At 40.1% G+C, this 22,665-nt stretch overlaps 1 protein-coding gene across 1 annotated transcript in view; it reads left to right on the forward strand.

Annotated features, from left to right (window-relative positions):
* Window positions 1-22,378, forward strand: part of gad2 (glutamate decarboxylase 2) — a 46,511-nt gene extending 24,133 nt beyond the window's left edge. Inside the window, exons 8-16 of the mRNA XM_003222133.4 lie at window positions 113-192; window positions 984-1,038; window positions 5,353-5,469; window positions 6,171-6,235; window positions 7,431-7,509; window positions 8,716-8,865; window positions 12,255-12,362; window positions 13,972-14,061; window positions 17,515-22,378. Of these exons, the coding sequence (XP_003222181.1) occupies window positions 113-192; window positions 984-1,038; window positions 5,353-5,469; window positions 6,171-6,235; window positions 7,431-7,509; window positions 8,716-8,865; window positions 12,255-12,362; window positions 13,972-14,061; window positions 17,515-17,688 (918 nt within the window). The 3' untranslated portion in view covers window positions 17,689-22,378. The remainder of the gene's footprint in view (window positions 1-112; window positions 193-983; window positions 1,039-5,352; window positions 5,470-6,170; window positions 6,236-7,430; window positions 7,510-8,715; window positions 8,866-12,254; window positions 12,363-13,971; window positions 14,062-17,514) is intronic.
* The last annotated feature ends 287 nt before the right edge of the window (window positions 22,379-22,665 follow it).

A 22,665-nucleotide genomic window follows, 5' to 3' on the forward strand; every position in this document is an offset into this window, starting at 1 on the left:
GTTCCTGGTGGGTTTTCCGCCCCAGGGATACTACTTGATTATTTTTTAGTCATTGGAGAAGCAAAGCTACTATAAATATTGTGAAAAAATGATAATCTACATTCTTTTTCAGAGTCATTTTTCTGTGAAGAAAGGAGCAGCAGCCTTAGGAATTGGTACGGACAGTGTGGTTTTGATCCGAGTTGATGAGAGGTAAGCACATAATTGTTCACTTATAGAAAGGTCCAATCTTTGATGATGACAGAAACCAAAAAATATGAAACTGATTGCCCAATAATGCAAAATGTTGTCATCCGGCAACTGGTTCAGGTAAGTTGTGCAAACCAACATAAGCATTTCACCAAGTTTGGTAAGGGGAATAAAATAGGCATTAATGTTTGGCTCATATGCTGATGTTCATTTCATTTTAAGACACAGGCAAACTAATTGTTCTTGCTTCTACATTTACAATGTCAAGCTTAGATCCTGAGTTGCCCAGCAGAGTGTAGAGTTCCTCTTGAAAGGCAGTATGGGGCAGTGGTTTGGGTGCTGGATTAGGTTTCTGCGAGAACTGGGTTTGATTTCATACTCAGCCATGAAATCCACCTTGGGGGTAGAATTCAAAAACATAACCACATTAGTCTGGAATATCAAAGGGATCTCTAGCACTTTTAGAGACTAACTAATACAATGAAATTGATAGTATATGCTTTTGTAGACTAAATGTACTTTCTCAGATGGATGACCTTGGGAAAGGCATGATCTCCCAGAGGAAAGCAATGGCAAACCCTTCTGAATAATTCTGGCAGGCTCTTCTACTGATATCAGCACATCTTCAGTTGCATGGCCAACAATCATGTTGACTGGGAATGCTGGAAGCTGTAGTCAAAACATTTCAAAGTTCTGGAACTTCTCATAGCTTCACAATAACCTGAGTATCAGAATAATTGGGGAAGTCATGATAGCAAACTAATACATTTTTTATTTTGATTACTTCATTCCAGAGGCAAAATGATCCCATCTGATCTCGAAAGGAGAATTGTTGAAGCAAAGCAAAAGGCAAGTAGATTTCTGCTTACAGTCAATGCATCATACAACAGCTTTCCCCAACCTGATGCCTTCCACATGTGTTGGTATTCACTTTCCATCATCCCTATCAAACTTAGCAATTAATTCTGCTACTTGAGGATGGTAGCAATTATAACTTGGACAGCATCAGGTTAGGGCAGACAGAAATAAGTTGGAAGTTTTCTTATTCCACTCGTGTAGGCATTTACATTGTCTCTCTGAATTCTTTTTGCCATTTAATTTTGTGATGCATCTATTACCATTTCAGTGTTAATTGGATTTTTGATTTTTATGAATTTCTTTTATAGTGGCTGAGTTATTTTGACAGCTGCTTCATGAAGGGATGGGGGACTTATAGATAAAATGAATATGGATGAAAGAATTTATCTAACTACATAGATAAAATGAATAAAAATCAAAACCCAAATTTTCAATGTACTTGAGTGAGTGTGAGCATCTTGCAGGTTGAATCAGTGTCTAATATGAGTGTCTTAAGCAGAGGGCAAAGTGAGACCCATTCAGGACATGTTTTGTAGCTCCCAGGGCCAAAGGGGTCAAAATATATTTATTTGCAAAGAAAATTAGTCCTGAATGCCATCAAGTGTACTCTAGGGGTGTGGAGTGCTTTTTCACCATGTTTGGAGGCCAGTCAACTCCAAAATGATCACAAGAGGGCATGATGTAAATTTCCAAGACATTTTGTGGGGCCCTTGGCCTATTTTGGTGGTTCCCAACCTTTGGGCCTCCAGGTGTTTTGGACTTCAACTCCCCGAAATCCCAGCCAGTTTAACAGCTGTTAGGAACTGTGGGAGCTGAAGTCCAAAACACCTGGAGGCCCAAAGATTGGGAACCACTGGCCTATTTAGATCCAGATGATGTTTTTTTTGGGAGGGGAGACAAACCATGATTAACATACCCTTGTACCCACTCTATAGAGGCAGGCTGCTTGAAGCTTTGCTAAGGGATATTGTGGTACAATAACCTTCCACAATTGCCCTTGGTCTAAGTGTTTGAACCAAGGCAGTGAAATGTTGCCATCCTTTATTTTAAAAGCAAAGACATAGTAAAAGAAACCTATCAAAATTTGATAAGATCACAAAGAAAGCAGATCCAAAGAGGTTCTATCAAAGTTCCTCAGCATCATATCAACAAGATCCTTGTAATCCTTGGAAGAGGGGGAATTAAGCTGTGTAACACTGTGTGTAGCACAATAGCCCATTCTTCAGAAATGTTCATTTTTGCATGCAGAAAACAATACAATAATAGTACATTTTTGGGCAGCCACTCACCATGGCTGTTTCCATATACATGTACCCAAAAACAAGTTAAAAAGATCGGTAGTTGTCTTGGCCGTTTCCAACAAACCATTCTCTACACATGAAGAACAGGTCTCTTACAAAGCGAATAGGTTCAAGACCAGGCCACTACAAAATAGCTTGCATTGATAGGAAAATTTGTTCCCTCTAGTTCAGTGGTTCTCAACCTGTGGGCCCCCAGATGTTTTGGCCAGAAACCCTAACAGCTGGTAAACTGGCTGAGATTTCTGGGAGTTGTAGGCCAAAACACCTGGAGGTTCACAGGTTAAGAACCACTACTCTAGTTGCTGCAAAGTATTCACTTAAGTTCAATGGAGACATAGGAGTCTGAGGAACAAAACAGATGATGTCATCCTTGTGAATTTAAAAGTCACAACACTTTGATTCTGTGAGCTCTGCCTACAACAATTGCTGTAAGTCCTAGGTTCAGTCCTGGAAACCCCCATTGAAACATCTCTGAGCAAACTGGCAATTTCCTCACTCCTGATGCAAATACCATTCTCGGTGGAAATAATTTATTCAGGAATATAGCAGGCGAAGGAAAAAATTAATTCCTTCTCTATGCATGCCTGCTGTGATCCCAATAATTATCATGATCTAACAATTTCTGTGATGTAAATTTAAAAAGAAAAACCCTGAATATTAAATACAAAGGGATATTTGAGGTCATCTCTACTTTGGCTTCAAATAAGAGGACTTGGAAAGACTTCCTTCCTCTCCGAGATTAGAGAGAGAGTACACCTGTCAGTCATCATAAGCAATATAAGGCTGGATTATCCAAGATGTTAAACAGTTGCTTGGGAAATTGCCCTGGGTCTCGTAAGACTGCCATTCCACTCATCTAGCTCAGGACTGTCAGCCACACTGAATCTCAGGGTTACAGTTTTTCCCAGATCGAGCTGGAGATGCAGAGGTTGAATCTGGAGTCTTTTGGATGTAAACCATGTTCTCTAGAACTGGACCCTTCCATAGCTTCCTGTGTTCATATGTTAATGACAGTTCTCATTAGCACAAATTAGGATCTTTGTATTCCATTGTTCAATGTGGCGTCAGTACTGGTCCTACCATTAGGCAGAGTGTCATGGGTGTTCACAACATAAATATTAGAGAAGAGAACTCTAAGTGTCTTATATCAATGAATATGAATTGCTCGCTCAATAAAGGTCAGAAGTGAAAGTCAGATATGTCTATTTTAGATGGTCATTTTACTGTGTGCCAGAGAAAGCTTTCTGCAAACAAAACATCAATATGTGTTTGTGGCCTTGACAGTTTGCTGCCACCTACATGTAGAAGCAGCTAAACTCTGACAAATAGAGAAGATAAAGAGAAGTTGTAAATGAGTAGCAACATTGACTTCTGAGGCGTTTGTTTCTTTGCCACCTAATAACATAATGGGAGTCCCTTATACAGCACTGAAAAGGACAGCAAAATAATACACCAGGTTGCATAACAGTAGCTTCAGATAATTTATAGATAACGTGGATGCAGATTTGGTACTAATGGCCACAATCTTATTGATGCATTATATCAGTAATGCACGAGTCATGAAGAAAGGTACGGCTCATGGGAACGAGAGAGAGGACCTTCTCGGTGGTCACCCGCATCTCTGGAACTCCCTCCCTAAAGAATAAAGCTGGCCCCCTCCCTCCTCTCCTTCAAAAAACAGCTGAAGACCTGCTTATGCTCACTAGAATATGGAAAGGAGGAGGATTAGATGACTACCGGGCCCCTCACTGAGAACTATTCCATTTTTGGACCTTCCTAGTCCACACCAGCCCAATGACCATCATTTGACTACACAACTGACCCACACTGTTTTGTGAACTCTAGTTGGCTGTTATAAAATTAAAGTGGATGTTTGTTTCGATTTTTTGTTATTATATAATTTCGTTTGACTACGTGTAGTTTAATTTATTGATGTTAGTTTTAATTTACTGGTGTTAGGCTTTAATTTGATGTTAGGTTTTAATGTTACTTTCATATGTGGTATTTCTCTGGGATTTTATGTCAGTATTTGTTTGATTTATGAAGGCACTGAATGTTTGCCATTGTATGTTGCCCTGAGTCCCCTTGGGCAGGTAGGGCAGAATACAAATAAAGTTTATTATTATTATTATTATTATTATTATTATTATTATTATTATTATTATTATTATTATTGTATGACACAGCAAACAAGATAGATATGCTGGATTTTGTTTCACAAAATCACAAGTTGAACACTTCCCAAGTGTCTAGGACTGTGCGATGTATTTTCGGATGATGCGTGCAGATCCCAGTAGGGTGGCCTTTTGCAGTTGACAGATCGTAACTTTGTCAATGTCTATTGTTTCCAAATGCCAGCTGAGATCTTCTGGCATGGTACCCAGTGTGCCCATCACCACTGGGACCACCTGCACTGGTTTCTGCGAGAGTCTTTGAAGTTCAATCTTATATTATTATTATTATTATTATTATTATTATTATTATTATTATTAAGTCAGGAATAAATCTGTGAGATTCAGACATCTTATTTCATCAGTGCCTTCCTTCTCTTACTGTGTTCTGCATTCATTGGGGTTCCTGTGTTATGTTCAAAGGCAATCTCATCCCACTACAATAATCCAATTGGGATGTTGCCAGAGTAAGGATAGTGATATCCAAGAAAAGTTCTATCTGGTGCCTGAAAAGACAGCTGAGCCTCAGGAGACAGTTCTAAATGCAGGAGCAGGCCCAAGCTACACTTCTAGAATAGGATGGACATCTTATTTCTGGACACAGGTGGACATCTTTTAATACCCACAGGACCTTTCTTTTGTGAGAATTCAGGTTCACTGGGTTGCCCCTCATTCACAGTATTATCAGCTCTGGCATCAATCTCACCTGATTCAAGTGTGTTGTTTACTAATTGTAAGACACCTCTGCTCCAGTTTACTTCCCAACAGGTCCAGGCAGCACCTAAAGAATATTATCTCCATTGGAATATTGTCCTTTTTTTTTTCTTCCATAGGGTTTTGTTCCTTTCCTAGTAAGTGCGACAGCAGGAACTACAGTATATGGGGCATTTGACCCACTGATAGCCATTGCAGATATTTGCAAGAAGTACAAGATCTGGATGCATGTTGATGTGAGTATGAAATTGGCATCTTCAAGCACTGCATTGCAACAAATACTAGAATATCTTAGTATAAAATCTAAAAATATGCTCCAGGGACAAAATCATGCTGTTAAATGAAGAAATAAGCTTCCCAGCAGAGTTTGCAGAAACTTTTAAAAATTGTTGCTTCTTAGGAAGTTGGTGGACATACTCTGTTTGTGTTCTTTGCCAAATACGCAAAAGCTATTTTTTTTTTACTACAGAACCAAGAATTTCTCCATGGTTCCTAGGCATGCTAGCTGGGCAGATTCTGATATTTGTAGTCCAAATATCCAGCCTTTCAAACTCTTCCAAATATTTAATTGGTATATTGAGTCTTTATTTGTTTTCTCATAGTATTGTTTAATTGCAGTCATTATACTGATCTGCCATTAATTTATTGATCTATTTGTGAACCACTGTATACTGGTATTGGCATGTTTTGCAAAATAAAGCCTTGAAGGTACTGAAAAATGTTTAAATCAGTGCCATTATCACACCTCGCAATCATAAATTCTAAATGTACAACTGACTTGCCATTTAATCAGCATCAACGTTCCACAATTTCCTTCTCTTATTTTAGCTACTCCTCCAACAATAGTTTTCCAAACATGATTCATGCATTTGGATTTCCACCCTCTGAATTTAATAGCATTGAATACAATTAATGGTTACTATTTGTTTTTTTCCAGGGAGCATGGGGTGGTGGGCTGCTGATGTCAAGGAAACACAAATGGAAGTTAAATGGCATTGAAAGGTAGGGCTTGTAATAATGTTCTTAAATGCTGCTAGATGAACTGAGCTAAATTCGGGTTGTATATATTTATGTATTTTTAATTGTATGCTAATGCTTTTATGTTAAGCCACTTTGAGTCTCCTCTAGGAGAGATAAAGTGGGGTATAAATAAAATAACAATAATAATGTCCAGAGAGATTCTCAGCCATCCAAAAGCTGCTTTTGGACTTCAGTAGAGAGGGAATAATCCCATCTCAGTTTTGCTGAATTCTCACAGTGGAAGCCTCACACTGGATCCTTCCCATTGACTCTGAAGTTCCTGCAAATTAAAATTTACAGGATGCCTCTGCTCCAGGTCATTCCCAACAAGATTATGACAGATCAATTAATATGCTCTTGTCAAAGATATAATTATGAATAAATTATTAAACTGTGGACATGGTTGAAATAATTGACTAGATCTTCAATAGCATAAAGACTGTGTCTGAGTTCCTTTTATTTTATCACTGTTATTGTCTCAATGATCCTTCTCATCACATTTTTATCCTGAAAACTGGAGAATGCGTTATTAATTTGTTTATTACATGATATATAATGCTTTCATGGTCCAGCATGGTGTAGTGATTTGAATGGTGGACTACAACTCTGGAAACAAGCTTTTGAATCCTCTTTAGGACATGGAAACCCAGTGGATGACCTTGGGCCACTGACACTCTCTTGGCCTCAGAGGGTGGCAAAGGCATGCTCCGTCTGAACAAATCTTGCCCAGAAAACCCTGTGATAGGTTCACCCTAGGTTCACCATTGATTTAAATGTGCATCCACTCTCCAGAAATGGGCCCAAAAAACAACCTTGAAACAATGCTATAAATAAAAAATTGACAATAGGTAAATAGAAAACACTTACCCAAGTGCACTTGGAAATAGAAAGAGAAAACACTCCCCACATCACTATGAATATTTAAACTGCAATAAAGTGGAGGTCTTACTCCTCATAGCATTGAAAAAGCTGGTTATTATTCCAAAAATCCAAATATTTGTACTTAAGTGTGTGGTCATTTTAAAAAAGGACATTATATGTTCAGATAAATGTAAATGAACTATTTTTGGCTGGTCACAATACACCCAATTATCACTCCATATCACTATTCTATCTTCCTTTATTTGGATTTACTCTGATTGCAATTCAGCCTTTCAAAGTTTGCTTGCTGTTCTAGGGCTAACTCTGTGACGTGGAATCCACACAAGATGATGGGGGTCCCTCTACAATGCTCTGCTCTGCTCGTTCAGGAAGAGGCACGTCTCCACTCATTTGTATTTCTGTTCACTTTTGACCTTTTAATGGATGAGATCTGAATGGTTTCCCTATGATTCTGACACAAAGATTTAATGTATGTCATGGAATTTGCAGATCAAAGTGAAAGTTACATGTTTAGCAAATGTTGGAAAAGTTATCTTCTTGGACTACAGTTCCCCTTGGTCTAAATTATTCATGCTGGCTGGAATTTTTCAAAGCTCTGATATGAAGTCCCCTTTTCAGCCCCAAAGTCAGGAAGCAACTACACCCAATAGCAAACAAAGATAATCAATATTTTACTTGGCTACTTATCCATATCTATAACTATGACCTCATCACATGGAAGTTTCCCCATGTTTTCTCTTCACTTTTGCATACTGGTAAAACAAAGTCCCACGGAGGCCATCTCATGATGCATGGCCACTTCCAGTGGCTATCTGTGGGAATCCATCTTGCCAGTGTGCTACAATGGAGAGAAGACTCCAGAAAGAGGAGGGAAACAAGAGAAAGCAGGAAGAAGACAGGGAATGGTCATGGGATGGTTGGCCATCCTCAAAGATGGACCTTGCTGGTAGAGAACGGGATAAGATGGTAAAGATAACACTTTCCCCTGCATTCCCCCACTTCCATCCTGTCCATATGATGAAGTCCATAGTAACATCACCTGGCCCAACCCATCTTAAGAGCCAGCAGCCACATCCCCTTTCAATCAGTAAGTGAAACTGTAACATATGCATACGTTTTCTCTAAATCAAGGCCAGGAGTATATGCTTATGCCCATAGATGGAAAGGGTACTTAGAAATAGCGCCGTCTAAGGATTGCGACAGGCCCCCTGGTGGCACAGTGTGACAAAGCGCTGAGCTGCTGAACTTGTGGACCAAAAGGTCCCAGGTTCAAATCCCGGGAGCAGAATGAGCGCCTGCTGTTAGCCCCAGCTTTTGCCAACCTAGCAATTCGAAAACATGCAAATGTGAGTAGATCAATAGGTACCACTCTGGTGGGAAGGTAACAGCGCTCCATACAGTCATGCTGGCAACATGACCTTGGAGGTGTCTATGGACAACGCCTGCTCTTCAGCTTAGAAATGGAGACGAGCACCAACCCCCAGAGTCGGTCACAATAGGACTTAACGTCAGGGGAAACCTTTACCTTTACCTTAAGGATTGCTACACTTGTCCTTCAGTATATGCCTGTTTCTTTAAAGGGACTGATGCAAAGCTGCAACCAAATGCATGCTTCCTACCTCTTTCAACAAGACAAGCACTATGACCTCTCATATGACACTGGCGACAAGGCCTTGCAATGTGGGCGCCATGTGGATGTCTTCAAACTATGGCTGATGTGGAGGGCAAAGGTAAGCATTTCCATGTCTTGTTTTGGAATCTGGGTGAGTGAAATTCTGATCTGCAAAAATATAGTTAAGAAAAATGTTGACTTTTATGAGTAAACCAAAGTTGTCAATATGTTGGTGCACCATTGATTGTACTTTTCTAGGAATATTAAAGAAAGGCAGACAAAATTGGCTAGTTTTCAACAGCCTAATGTCTCCACCACTTCCTTCGGCCATGTTCATTGTGTTTACTGCCTTTTCCCTCCTGCTGCCACAACCTATGCTGCAATAGTTATATCAGATGAGTATATCAACAGGATTTTGGGTTGAGACTATATCAATGGAAGCATTCACTGCCTCTTCCTCCAAACAAGGCAGCAATTGAGTCAATGCTTATGGGGTTGAAATGTTGGGACTTCTTCATTGGCAAGGCTGATAACATTGTCTGCTCTCTCTGAGCTAAGACAATGAATTCTTGAAGTAGCAATGCATTCCTATGAGCTATCCCTTTTGTGATACAATGTCTTTAAAGATAAGTTGGTCTTAAATGGAACTTGAGATGTATTAGCTTTATAGAGGCTTGTTCCAAGTAGAGACAAAAACTGCTGAAGAAGCAGTCAGTGACAACTATTGGTTTTGAAGGATCTATCCAAGGTGTTGAATATTGTTCATTCATCACCTTGGATAGCTCCTTTGTGTTAATGGAACATTCAGAACAGATTAAGTGCCAGCTAACATGGAAATCACCTACTACCATTGGCAACAAGAAGGGAAAGTCAATAACTTTTTCTTTCAAAACTGGGCAGTGCTTCATCAAAGCTAGTCATGTGTGGAAGCTAAGTAGCTAAGAAGCCCGTTACAGGCTCCCTCCAGACATTGTGTTGAAGAAGTGAGAATTGCTTGCAAGTTGCAAAGTAACTACTGCTCAGCAGTCTTGCCAATTTGTGGACATACCTCCCTAATGCAAGATATGTGTGTAAGAAATGAATAAAAACATAGCCCTGAGAATGAAAAAAATACTAGTTGTCAAAGCACATTCCATTTACAAGAAATCATGTTTCTTTCAAGTTTAGATACTATAACTTCACAAAGCAATTGCTGAGCTTCAGCTCTAGGCAATCTGGCAATGCAGTGATTGTGTTTTAATGTAATCAGGCTAAAAGCTTTGGAGCAACACAGAGGATTTGGTTGTAGGAATTCTTAAAACTAGACATGGCAAAACTGTGACTAGAACACCTGCTTCCATTGTATGCAGCAATTAGAGCAGGCATATTATTAATGTGGGGAAACTAATTAAAAATCTGTCCTTTCCTGGGGCACATTTGTAAAGAATCTCAAAGGATTCGTTGAACTGCACCTGGGAAATGATACCAAATAAATACTTCCCACTTAATGATTTCAGATTTCTTTACCAAGATTTCCTCTTGGCAGTGAATGAAGATATTTATTGACATAGCCTTCATATGTTGTCTTATTTCCTCATCATCTTGTGAGCAACTTTGAACCAGGTTGGCATTGCTTCGAAACAAATCTTCATGCCATTTGATAGGAGTTTTGAAGAGTTACACTTTTGAATAACTTCCAGAATCCTTCAGACAGAATGAGAGAATTTGGATTTACAGTCCAAAATTAACTTGTAATGTATTAACATAAAAACTTATATATATATATATATATATATATATATATATATATATATATTTCAACCGCCCAAAACCTGGGTCAACTTCACCACTCGGTCAATGTGATTACTGTATCCTAACTCTTATTTTTTTAAAAAGGAAACATCCACTTCTCTGAGTGGCAAAAGGAAATAGCTTAATCCATCCTGGGAAAACTAAAAGAAGTACTCCCCCTCTCCCCATGCTGGATTTAAGACAAATGTGTCCCTGTGCTAGTTATGAGGCTCCTTACTTGGGTCCTGAAAGAGATTGGCCCAGTAGGTCTACACTGCCTACTTTGTGGCACATTCCCATAGACTATCAACTCTATCATTATGTCTGGAATCACACTGAAACAGAATGCCTTCAAATTTATAATTGTACCACACAAGCAAAATTCATTGTAAAACATTTTTTGGCAGGAAAATAGGTTGCCTTGACCAACGGGGCCCTGTGCTTAAGCAAACCTAAGCACAAGAGTAAACCTGGCACTGCCTTCTACTCTCCCCGCCATGATGCCACATCTTGCTTTTTTGAATGCCTGGGTGGGAATATGGCAGTGGCAGCCAGGGGAGGCTGGCCCCCCAAGGTGGCATTGGTGCTTTCTCCATTCCACAGAATGATGCTCAGCTTATCCATGGGTCATATCAAAATCCATAATTTTGATCCCAAAATATGCCTCTAAAACAACATGAGTATATGCAGTTTACCCATTCTTCCTGGGCCTATTAAGCCAAATGCAGTCTTCTAGTCAGGTACAGGAGCTTACAAAAAGAGTACGAGAAGGGATTATCAGACATCTGGCAACCCACAGTGTTGGTGGAACATAAGTGAAGGAGTCACTTGGGCATAACTAAAAAGAAAAGAAAAAACAACCTCGAAAATTGATTCTGTTGCTGAATTGCTATTACTGTAAGGAATAATTTTATTATCCTGTAACATCAAAACATTAGACCTGGTCCTGCTTTCTGGAGCAGCAAAGAATGGGCCCACATCCCACTACCACCAACTTCCCTGTGACAACTATTGAAGGGAAACCTAACTGTACTCTTTCAAAACCTCAATGTTTGTCACAGGGAGGAGGGAGCATCTGGTTCTCTGCTGCCTCAGAGAGTCAGGCCAGTCTAATGGTTTGAATTTACAGGAGAGTAGATTTCAATTGAACATTAGAAGGAATTTCTTCACAATAAAAGTAATTCAGTAATGGAAAGAATTGCCTAGAGAGATGATGGGGCCTCCTTCTCTGGCCATCTTCAAAAAGAGGCAAAATGCTCAGGATCCTGCATTGACTCCATGATATTCATAGTGTAGCATCAACATTTAGTTTGACCTTAAAAATACTGCTTACTGTGACATGTCAGCCACTACCAGCTAGTTTGCCATCCAACCCAGAAAGCAACTGTATGCTTAGAACAACAGATTTCAACCACCATATCATAGGCTATCACCCGTAGCCAAGTATGGTTGTTTTCCAAGGGTAGAATCTTGGCGGTGGGTTCATAAGTCACTGTAGAGACCTATTCTGGATCTACATAGATTTCCAGATAAAAGGCAATCCCAACAAGGGTTTGCTTGATGAACCTTCCTCTTGGCATTCAATCACTATAAGCCTTGCGCCAAAGTCCAGAACATCTGGAGAAGGAAAAGTTGAACTTCATCACAACATAATGATTGTTTTGATTATTATCTTGTGGCTATTTTAATGTTGCTTCAGTTCCTTTCAGCTTCTCTCTTTTTTCCTTTGTTCCAAAGGGGACTGTAGGATTTGAAGCTCATATTGACAAGTGCTTGGACCTTGCAGAATACCTGTATAACAAAATAAAGAATAGAGAAGGCTATGAAATGGTATTTGATGGAAAGGTACATCTTTACTCTAACTTTGAATGTTTGTTCTCCGGCCAATGTCTATTGATCCAGACATACTGAGAGGAAACACCACTAAATGTGGAAAATGTTATTTCCCAGTAAATATGCATAGGGTTATTTTTTTAAAGGGCTTCCATTAGTACACCAGTCTTAACTAGCCTTCGATTTTATTAATAGGGAAGTCTTCTTCAGAAAACAATTAGATAGATAACAGTTTTGCTTCCGGTTTGTTAACTATTTTTTCTGGCCACTATGCTGGAAGGAATCAGTATATGCCATGAATAGGCAGCTGGTCCTTCAGAACTTTTGGCCTACAACCCCATCAGTGCCAGCAGCCAAATCAATTGTGAGGAGTTATGGGAGCTGTAGTCCCAAAACATCTGGAAGACTGCAATTGCCAAGACGTGATATCACCATTGGCAGAATAATTGTGCTAAATCATTAATGGATTACAAGACTGATGCAAGGACCACACCTGGCATGCATGCCAGCAATAGTAAGACCTGTTGTTTTCAATCAGGGCTTTTACATTGCAAGTTTTCAAAGCCATGTTTCCTTCAGCTATTTCTAATTGCAGCACTCAGAAATTCTGAACCATAATCCATGACTGAAACTCTCAGGGTCCAAATGGCTATGTTGGCTGACTCTTGTGGGAACTGAAGGCCAAAACACTTGGAGAACTAAAGGTAGAAACCCAGTGCTTCAAGAGAGTGGGAGTCAAGCATATCTACCGTGTTTCCCCGAAAATAAGACAGAGTCTTATATATATTTTTGCTCCCAAAGATGCTCTAGGTCTTATTTTCAGGGGATGTCTTATTTTTCCATGAAGAAGAATTCACATTTATTGTTGAACAAAAAAATGAACATTTATTATATACTGTTAGGTAGTTGTCATCACAAACCAGCATAACCAGACAAACTGTGAATCCTGTCAAGAATTTGTTGTTACTACCATTATTTCCATGTACAACTGGTATGTACATTTACCAATCCTGCATGCTCTGGTGTTCTGTTTGGCAGGCGTTGGGCATGCTTCCAAACAAAAACTTTGCTAGGTCTTACTTTCGAGGGAGGCCTTATATTTAGCAATTCAGCAAAACTTCTACTAGGTCTTATTTTTCGAGGATGTCTTATTTTCGGGGAAACAGGGTATGAAGAGCCCTTCATTTCTGGAGAGATCTCAAAATTTGCTGTAAACAACAGCTATGGAAGTGACCATTATATGTATGACTACTAGTTTGGGTAGCACATTGTAAAAAAAATGAGGAGGCATCTTACCCTCAAAGAAGACAAAGATAACAGAGATCTGCATAAGGAGTCATATGCTAACGTATCTATTAGCATACATCATTGAAAATTTTTTTTCATAATTTAAAAGAGAAATAGTATAATGAGGAAGACTTAGACTATGGTACATCTACACTGTGAATTTAATGCAGTTTGGTACCGCTTTAATTGTCATGGCTCAATGCTATGGAATCCTGGGAGATGTAGTGTGCTGGGAGTTGTCTCATAAGGAAGGGCAATATAAGGGAAGGGAAAAATCATGAATGTGTCTGTGACTGAACTACCCTTAATATATATGCTGTCATTCTTCCATTAGCCTCAACACACAAACGTTTGCTTCTGGTATCTGCCTCCTAGTTTACGAAATATGGAGGATAATGAAGAAAGAATGAATCGACTTTCAAAGGTAAATACAAGAAAAAAAGAGAGGACAATGAAATTTCTGGTCATGAAGTAATGAAAATATGTGTTTTTGAGTGACCTGATTCCAACACTCATCTGATCCCTTATTATTGGATAAAAGACTCCGTTCATTTTTTACAAGGCTGCAGCACAAGCTGCTTCCACACAGCCATTTAATCCAGAGCAGACTTTGGATTTAAGAGATCCAGTTTTTTCCAGAGTGCCTATGCAGGCACCCTGGGAACTGGCTGAAAGATCAAAGAGAGTCCACACATCCACTGGTACTCTTAATCCACATTCTGCTCTGACTTGGCTCCGTCAAAGCTCAGAATGTTATTGTATTTTATCTTCCCTTATCTCCTGGCAAGCATCTTTCCAACACTTGCTTCACAAGAAAGCAGCAAGACTTTGGGCACCCATGGGAATGCCACACTTCAGGGGATGAGGTGGGGGTGGGAAGGTTTTCTTTACTTTCTGGCTGGACTGTTCAGATGCTTTTGAATTGTTTACATTTGCCTCTGTATTTGGCATTTGGCATTTGGCTAACTGCCTGTGGCATGGTTAGACACAGGATTGATTCAGCAAATTTTCTGGCTGGGATCAGTATTTCTGATGAGTTTTCTTATCATGCTGTTTCTGGGTAGATTCACTCTGGAACTCACATGGGGGGGGGGGGAGAGAATGTTTTCTGAACACCTCGACTTCTTGCTGACTTCAAGCCAGATTTTACTGCATGTATAAATGGGGCCATAGTTTATGAATGTTGAGGTTGGTTATTGACTTCTACATGGTCTTCCAGAGGAATCTTGGTTAGGGGAGAGCTGGGGAAAGTTGTTGTCATTTGCTATCAAGTTGACTTTGACGTATGAATGAGAGATTTCCAACAGCCCCAGGTATCAGCTTCCCTTTTCGTACTCAAGACTGCAGTTTCTTTGATTGAATCAATTCACTTCTAGAGGGAGGGCAGGAAGCTCAGTATGAGAGTGGGTTTTATTAGATGTTATGTATGGGGAGTCCCATATGTGGTGCACAGTAGTAATTTCAAACTCTGAATTTGGAATCATAGAACCATAAAGTTGGGAGGGATCTCAAGGACCATCTTAGTCAACTATTATTTATGTATTATTATTATGTTTATTTATATCCTGCTTTTTCTCTACATACGGAGATTCAAAGCAGCTTACAACTAAAAACATTTCAATACAACTTAAAATATACAAATAGTAAAATAGTATTAAACAACATTAGTATTATGACAATCCAGGCTAAAACCATAAAAGCATATAAAATCACATCACAAAATAACAGCAGCCCTTGATGGTATTAAACACCTTCATATTTAAAAGCCTGCCTGAATTAAAAGGTTTTGGCCTGTCGTCAGAAGGATAGCAAGGAAGGGGCCATTCTGGCTTCCCTGGGCAGGGAGTTCCAGAGTTGTGGGACAGCCGCCTAGAAGGCCCGCCCTCTCATTCCCACCAACTGAGCTTGAATGGGCACAGTTGAAACACAAGTTTTAATTGTGCAGAGGCCTTCATGGCCACCTCTGACACCTTGGCCTCCAGGTTCAGTGCTGAGTCCAGGAGGACCCCCAAATTGAAAACCTGCGCCTTCAAGGGGAGTGTGACCCCAATCCAGCACAGGCTGGATCTCTATTTCCTGATCTGTCTTACGACTGACCAGGAGTATCTCTGTCTTGGCTTAATTAAGTTTCAATTTGTTTGCTCTTATCCAGTCCATTACTGATGACAGACACTGGTTTAGGATCAGGACAGTTTCCTTGGCTTTAGGTAGAAAGGAGTAGTAGAGTCAGGTGTTATCTGCATATAGGTGGCATCGAACTCCCAAACCCGAATGGCCTCTCCCAGAGGTTTCATGTATATGTTGAAATGTATATGGGGGACAAAATAGAACCCTGAGGAACACCTCAAGATAACAGCCACTGGTTTGAACAGGAGTCCCCAGGACCACCTTCTGAATACGGCCCTCCAAGAAGTACTGGAGACATTGTAAAACAGTGCCTCCCAGTCCCATCCCAGCAGAACGACCCAGAAAGATATCATGGCTAATGGTATTGATGGGTTCAGGGATGGCTTTTTAATATAGGCCTAACAACTGCCTTCTTTAGGCAAGTTGGAACTTTGCTTTGTTCCAAGAAGGCATTGGCCACCCCCTTCACTCACTCTGCCAGTCCCCTCTGCCCTGTTTGATCAATCAGGAAGGACAAGGATCTAAAATACACATGGTAGCTCTCACCTCTTCAAGGATCCTATCCACATCCTTAAGCTGCAAAAATTGAAAGGTATCTATCAACACTGGATAAGCAGGAACTGTATCAATAATCGCATCCAAGTTACAATGAATCTGAGCTACTTTAACTGCAAAATGCTGTGCCAATTCTTCACGGAGGGCTGCTGAATGGTCAGGGATTTCATCTTGAGGACCAGTATGCAATAGCCCCTTGACCACTCAAAACAGCTTAGCTAGGTGGTTTTTTGCAGATTCAATGGTGGCAGCAATGAACAATTTCTCTGCTACCCCCATTGCCACGGAGTAGACTTTCAAATACGCTCTAGCCTGTGCTCGGTCAAATTCACTTCGAGTTCTCCGCCAATGTCACTGTAGACTCTGTCTCACTTGCTTCATCACTGCCAACTCCTTGGAAAACCAAGGGTCTGGTTTGGCTCTGCTCCGTGAGAGGAGCTATTGTGTCCACCATCCAATCTCCCTTTCAGTGCAAGAGCCACATGCTGGGAGGTGGGCATCCAAACTCTGTTTAAATGCCTTCAAAGAAAGTCCCCTATCTTCTTGAACTGCATTTACTGTCAAGAAATTCTTCCAATTTTACAATTAAAGTTACACCCATAACCTGGAGAGGGGCCATTGGGCAATGTTTTTTTCCTTCCTTCAAAATGTAGTCAGCCAACCTTGATTAATCTGAGGGTGTTCCTGCACATTTGATTGGTGTTCTAGATTTCTACTCCAAAGTTCTCTTCTAATGGCAGCTCTGGTCACATGTGTAGTTTGATCCTGACATTAAGAACAAGTTTACACTGGCCTGTTAATCCAGATTTAGTCTGGAGTAGAAATGCTGCAGACTGGCCTTGGAGGTGATCACACATACTGTCCCAAAGCCAGAGCGATGGCAGGTCAGGGTCTATATGGTCCAGCTGGGTTGAGCCTTAACCATTCATATTACTCTTGCCATTTCCAGATAGCCACAGAGCTCCTTTACTAATGAGTGCAGGGAATAGGGGTTGGTGGAAGTGCCTTGTGTGGACAAAGTACCAGTGTTCTGCCCTGTAGCCACAGGGTTGCTCCAGAGTTTTAGCCAAATTGTAGAGCATTCCCCAATTTTCCTAACATGGGACTAAACCAGATTAACCCAATTTACCCTGTGATACCTACCACAAGAAGCAACCATGCAATGCTCACATGATTTCATACTGTGTTTGTGAAGGTGGCCCCAACAATTAAAGCCCGAATGATGGAGTGCGGTTCCACTATGGTCAGCTATCAGCCTCTGGGAGACAAGGTCAACTTCTTCCGTATGGTTATCTCCAATCCATCAGCAGCTCACCAAGACATCGATTTTCTGATTGAAGAAATAGAGCGCCTTGGGCAAGATTTATAATCATGTGGTCTATCAGACTCTTCTGAAATGTCTCTAGGTAGACAATTAAGTTGTCACAAACTGTGGTGAATGTATTTGTAGTTTGTTCCAAAGTGAATCTATTTCTATATTGTGGCGTCAAAGTAGAGTGCAATTTAAAATTGAGAACATTGCTCCTCTTTAAAAGTTTTTCCCACACCTTTGAGTTTGCAAATACCTCTTTTCTGATGACGTAACATATAAAAGACTGCATTCATGCAAATTAGAAGTCAAATACATGCTTGCAGTCTTGCCCTCTCCAAATTTTAATATGGTTAGTTCAAATAATAATTTATGCTAGTGATAGCCATACAAAACAGTGCCAAATCTGCTCCCAAACCATTGCAAAATAAAATGAGGAGTAGTGTGCAGCAAAACAAAAAAAAATGCTTTAAAACACTGATGTTTTGCCTTTTTTCTTAGTCTATTAGAACAGAATTTCTAATTCACATGCAAACATTTCAGGTGTATTTAAATACATATAATTTTACAAAAGAAATATACAAATATAAATATATATATATATATTAAAAGATCCTATTTTGTAAAATATAGATTTTTTATTTTATATGGGTTATAATGATTGCAGGGGCAAATAATAACAGTAAAAATAATAAGAGAAATAAAGTATTTTATTTTCCTTTAAAGAAGGTGCACCAGATATCTAATCATGCTTATTTTGAGACTTGACCCCATATCAGTTCTGAAAAGGAAATGTCTCTCAGATGTATGTGAGACTATCTTAAACATCTCCAGAGTTTGGTACTGCAAAACCTCAAGTGATTACTGCAGCTCTTAAACAAACAAAGACCAATTATAGCTAAATTGCAAACTGCTGCTGTTCCTAAAAAATTTTCCCTCGTGGCCTAGCTAAGCAGACGCACAATCATAAAAGATTGGTTTACCCAAGATTAATCCTAGGGTTGTATGTGGAGTCTTGTCCAAAAAGGGTTACACTTCAGATTAAATGCAATGACCATCTTTATGGACTGCAGGTGAAAGAAAACTGAAATATCTTATTATGTAATGCATTCTAAATTCTAAGCAGCTCAGCTCTCGAAGATAAGCAGTAAGAGATCTTTTTGTTGGGACAACAACTACCCTGAGGGTGGAAAAAGGGAGAGCTGGACTGGATTCATAAGACCAAAATTCACCAGCAAATCTGCATTAGCAGTCAACCAGAAGTCCTTTCTTGGGTGCTTCCAGATGTGGCTTTGGTCATTTATTTATTTTATTATTCAAGCTTATATGCCGCCACTCTCCTAGGGCTCGGGGCGGCTTACAAGAGCAGGCTAAAATCTAACAATCATGCAATTGACCTTCCTCATTCATAGTGTTTTCTGGGAATACAGAAGTTGTTGTCTTCCATGTATAACCCTTCCATCTTTTCCTACTGCACCTTCTCACAATTGGCTTTCTATAAACACATACAAAATTTCTTAAGGCAGAATAATTGTGCAATGTATTCATAAGCCTCTGGAAACTCCTTGTTGAAATCCAAGGATCCAGATCTAACTCCAAAGCACAGATACATGATATGGTGCTAGAGTGCTTAGACTAATGTGGTGGCAGTTCACCTATCTTTGGTTGCTGAGACCACCTCTGGGAGACTTGTTGCCCTCCAGAATCTCAGAGCTTGAGAAGGTTGCTCTTTGGACTGTGACCAATATCCTGTATCAGGGTTGTGTAATGTAAATCTCCTCAAAGTTACAGGTTGATTGTGCTGCCTAACCTTTGTGTTGAAGAGTAATGTCACTCAGCTGAATGTACAGTTGGAGGCATAACTGAATGACTAACCAGATGCAAATGTAAAAGAATACCTCTGAGAACTTCAGCAGGAGCATATTGATATATATCAATTGAGAATGTGAGTCCACATGTGCAACACTGCTTCTGTGATTGTGAATTAAATGTGGGTGTCTTACAGTAGTGGTTCTCAACCTGGGCCCCCCAGATGTTGGTCTACAACTCCCAGAAATCCCAGACAGTTTACTGGCTGTTAGGATTTCTGGGAGTTGAAGGCCAAAAATATCTGGGAACCTCAGGCTGAGAACCACTGTCTTACAGGAAATAACAAATTTCCCCCATTTTCACAAGACATGAACAGGATTCTCGCCAACATCCCCCAAAACCTTCAAGCCAGTATGACAGCTATAGTCAGTGCATCAGCACCAGTGAGGCTGAATGGGGCTGACAGAAAAGAAGATCTGGAATGCCACAAATTCCCCATTCCTGGCCTGAGTCACTCTGTGAGCCAACACAGAAAGATGGAGAAAGAGCAACTGCTCTGTGATTTCTTAGAACACACACAGAATATTTCAGCTGACTTTTGCAGTGAGCTGCTGACATTGTCAGGGATATTTAGGTGCAGTCAACACAGTCCTTCTAAAGTAGGAGTCTTATAGTACCATTTCCTACTACATAGTTATACCACCATGATTCCACTTTAACTACCATAGCTCCATTGTATGGAATCCTGATATTTGCAGTTTAGAGAGAGGTCTTCAGAAATTTCAGGCAGAGAGCTCTAAGGCCTCTGCAAACTACAAACCCCAGAATTCCACAGGACGTAACCATGGCAGATAAAGAGGAATCATAGCATTATAAAAGAGTGTATTATCAGCTACTGAAACCCTCTGAAATTCAAAGACAAAGACTCTCTGCATGCATCTGAGAAAACAGACAGAGGGATAAACACAAATTCCAAAGATCTGTCTTTCTACTCCACTGTCTGATGTCATACAGACTGAAGGTGAATCTACAATGCCTGGTAAATCTGCAGACAAGTCCAGACCAGAAATTGTCGAGACTGGCCCCAGAAATGGCCACATGCACCTCACCAAATTTGCTGCGTCTGCATTTATCTCCAAATAGTACTGCCAATCTGAGACCATAGAACAGGCATGTGCAAACTTGGGCCCTCCACGTGTTTGGGAGTTGAAGTCCAAAACACCTGGAGGGCCCAAGTTTGCCCATGCCAGCCATAGAGGGACCTGCCTCTATAGGTGTCCAGTGCTGCTAAGGCTTGGCTCCAGTCCTGACTTAGAAGTAATGTATAGCTGAGGATGCACTCTCCTATTACTGAGAATATTTATATCATTTCCCCTTATCCACTTCTGGAGAATTAGAGATTGAGGTCAACAACACCTAAAGGACCACATATATCTCAACTATGACTTAAAGCAGTGGTCCCTGGATGACCAGGCAAGTGTCCAGGAAATAAAGAATTGTGCATTGATATAATGCCATTTCCTGGTACAATGGGGAAAATGGCCAGTCCTCCACATGAGATCAACTAAGGAAAAACTCACTTAGACTTTAAGGATGCAAGACTGGTTACACTCTGGGACAACCTGCTTCAGCATGTCAATCCCCAGTTGCTGATGGACTCAAACTCCCACCATCCCTACCCAGCATGGTCAGGGATTATATCAATTAAAGATAAAACTTTTGGAGACCACCAAGCTTCAGAAAACTGGTGGGGGAGATGGAGAGGAATTTGGTCATGCATTGCTTTTATGCCTTGGAGCTCCCTCCACTTATAAGCCTAGCTCAATTTTGGAGTTTAGCTTTAACTCAAATCAACATGGCCACCTGGGTTTGTAAAGCAATATTATTTTTCACTCTCTCCAAATACTTGAAGCAAACAAATGTAATGTAACAATTTGATGAAAACTACAAAACTTTGGATACAGGCTCATTGTAACATTGAGAAATAGGAACAAGGAGATTCTAAATTGTGTCTGTAATTGTGTTGCCTTTTAAATTATATCGATAGTATGTTTTTGTCACCTCAGACTGAGGGCTGTGCACTTTAGATTTAAAGGCTGTACAGTGTTGCCAGTCAACATAATTGCTGTATAAGCTTGTATAATATATTACTGAGATGTCCTTATCTGTGTGGTAGCAGTATTGAATCTTGATATTGTAAGAACTGCATTCATTCTAGTTCTTCTATTATTCACCTGCTGTAGATCACATCTTCTTCTACCCCGATTCCCAAGAACAGTATTCAATTATTTACATTAAAGTGTACGTTCTGGAAAGCTTAATAGCTCTGCCAATAAGATCTAAAGCAGCTTGTTTCAAGCTGCCCTACTTGCCCGGATCCCAATGGACTACCGAATTTCCTGTACATTTGGACATTTCCCATTCACTTCAATGGATGGGCAGCTCTGTGGATATTTCTATGGATTGGGACATTTGGGCTTCACTCATTCAACACTGAGGTTCTCTCATCACTGTTCATGTGATGGTAGTACAACTTTCCTTGATGTAAATGGAAAATTGTGCGCTTGGGGTAAATGTTGCCATTAAATGGCTCATTTGCAACTTATCCACCAAATGCTTCTGCTCCCCCGAGGGGGAGGCAGTGCAGAGACTACAGCTATGATGATTTATAGGTATGGGTTACATCTTGCATGTATTTTTTAAAACAAATAATAAAGCTGATTACAGTGTTGTAGATATTATTTATGTGTATATGTCCAAGATCTTCACCTGGTGTTTCGATGTGGCTAAACACCAGCCGGACTTTCTTTTTTCCACGTTAACTGTCTGTTGCATCTAGGGGAAAAAAACTACCTGGCAATCTGTTCTTCTTGTATTTGATTCAAGTATTTTATCTGTGGTGGTGTCACTCAGAACCCAAATAAAAAAAATGTAAATTGTGGTTTCCGTGTCTCTGCAGGGTCAGTCTCCTCATTTTTGTATTACTTATCTGCAGGACCAGGAACATCTGTCATGTCATCTTTCCACAAAGGTCATGGGAACTAGGATGTTTTATTCCAGTTGTCACTGATGTCAGCATTGAGATTGATAAGGCTTGCTTTATTAAATGTGATAAGCACAGACATAATAGTGTTCTGCAGTTACAGCCTCTCAGTGGTCCTCTGAGCCACATATAAATGTACACCAGCTTATCATTTGCCAAATTGGATCCAGGCCTTTAAATATCTG

The sequence above is a fragment of the Anolis carolinensis genome, chromosome 6 (assembly GCF_035594765.1).
Source record: "Anolis carolinensis isolate JA03-04 chromosome 6, rAnoCar3.1.pri, whole genome shotgun sequence".
NCBI classification, from domain to species: Eukaryota; Metazoa; Chordata; class Lepidosauria; order Squamata; family Dactyloidae; genus Anolis; species Anolis carolinensis.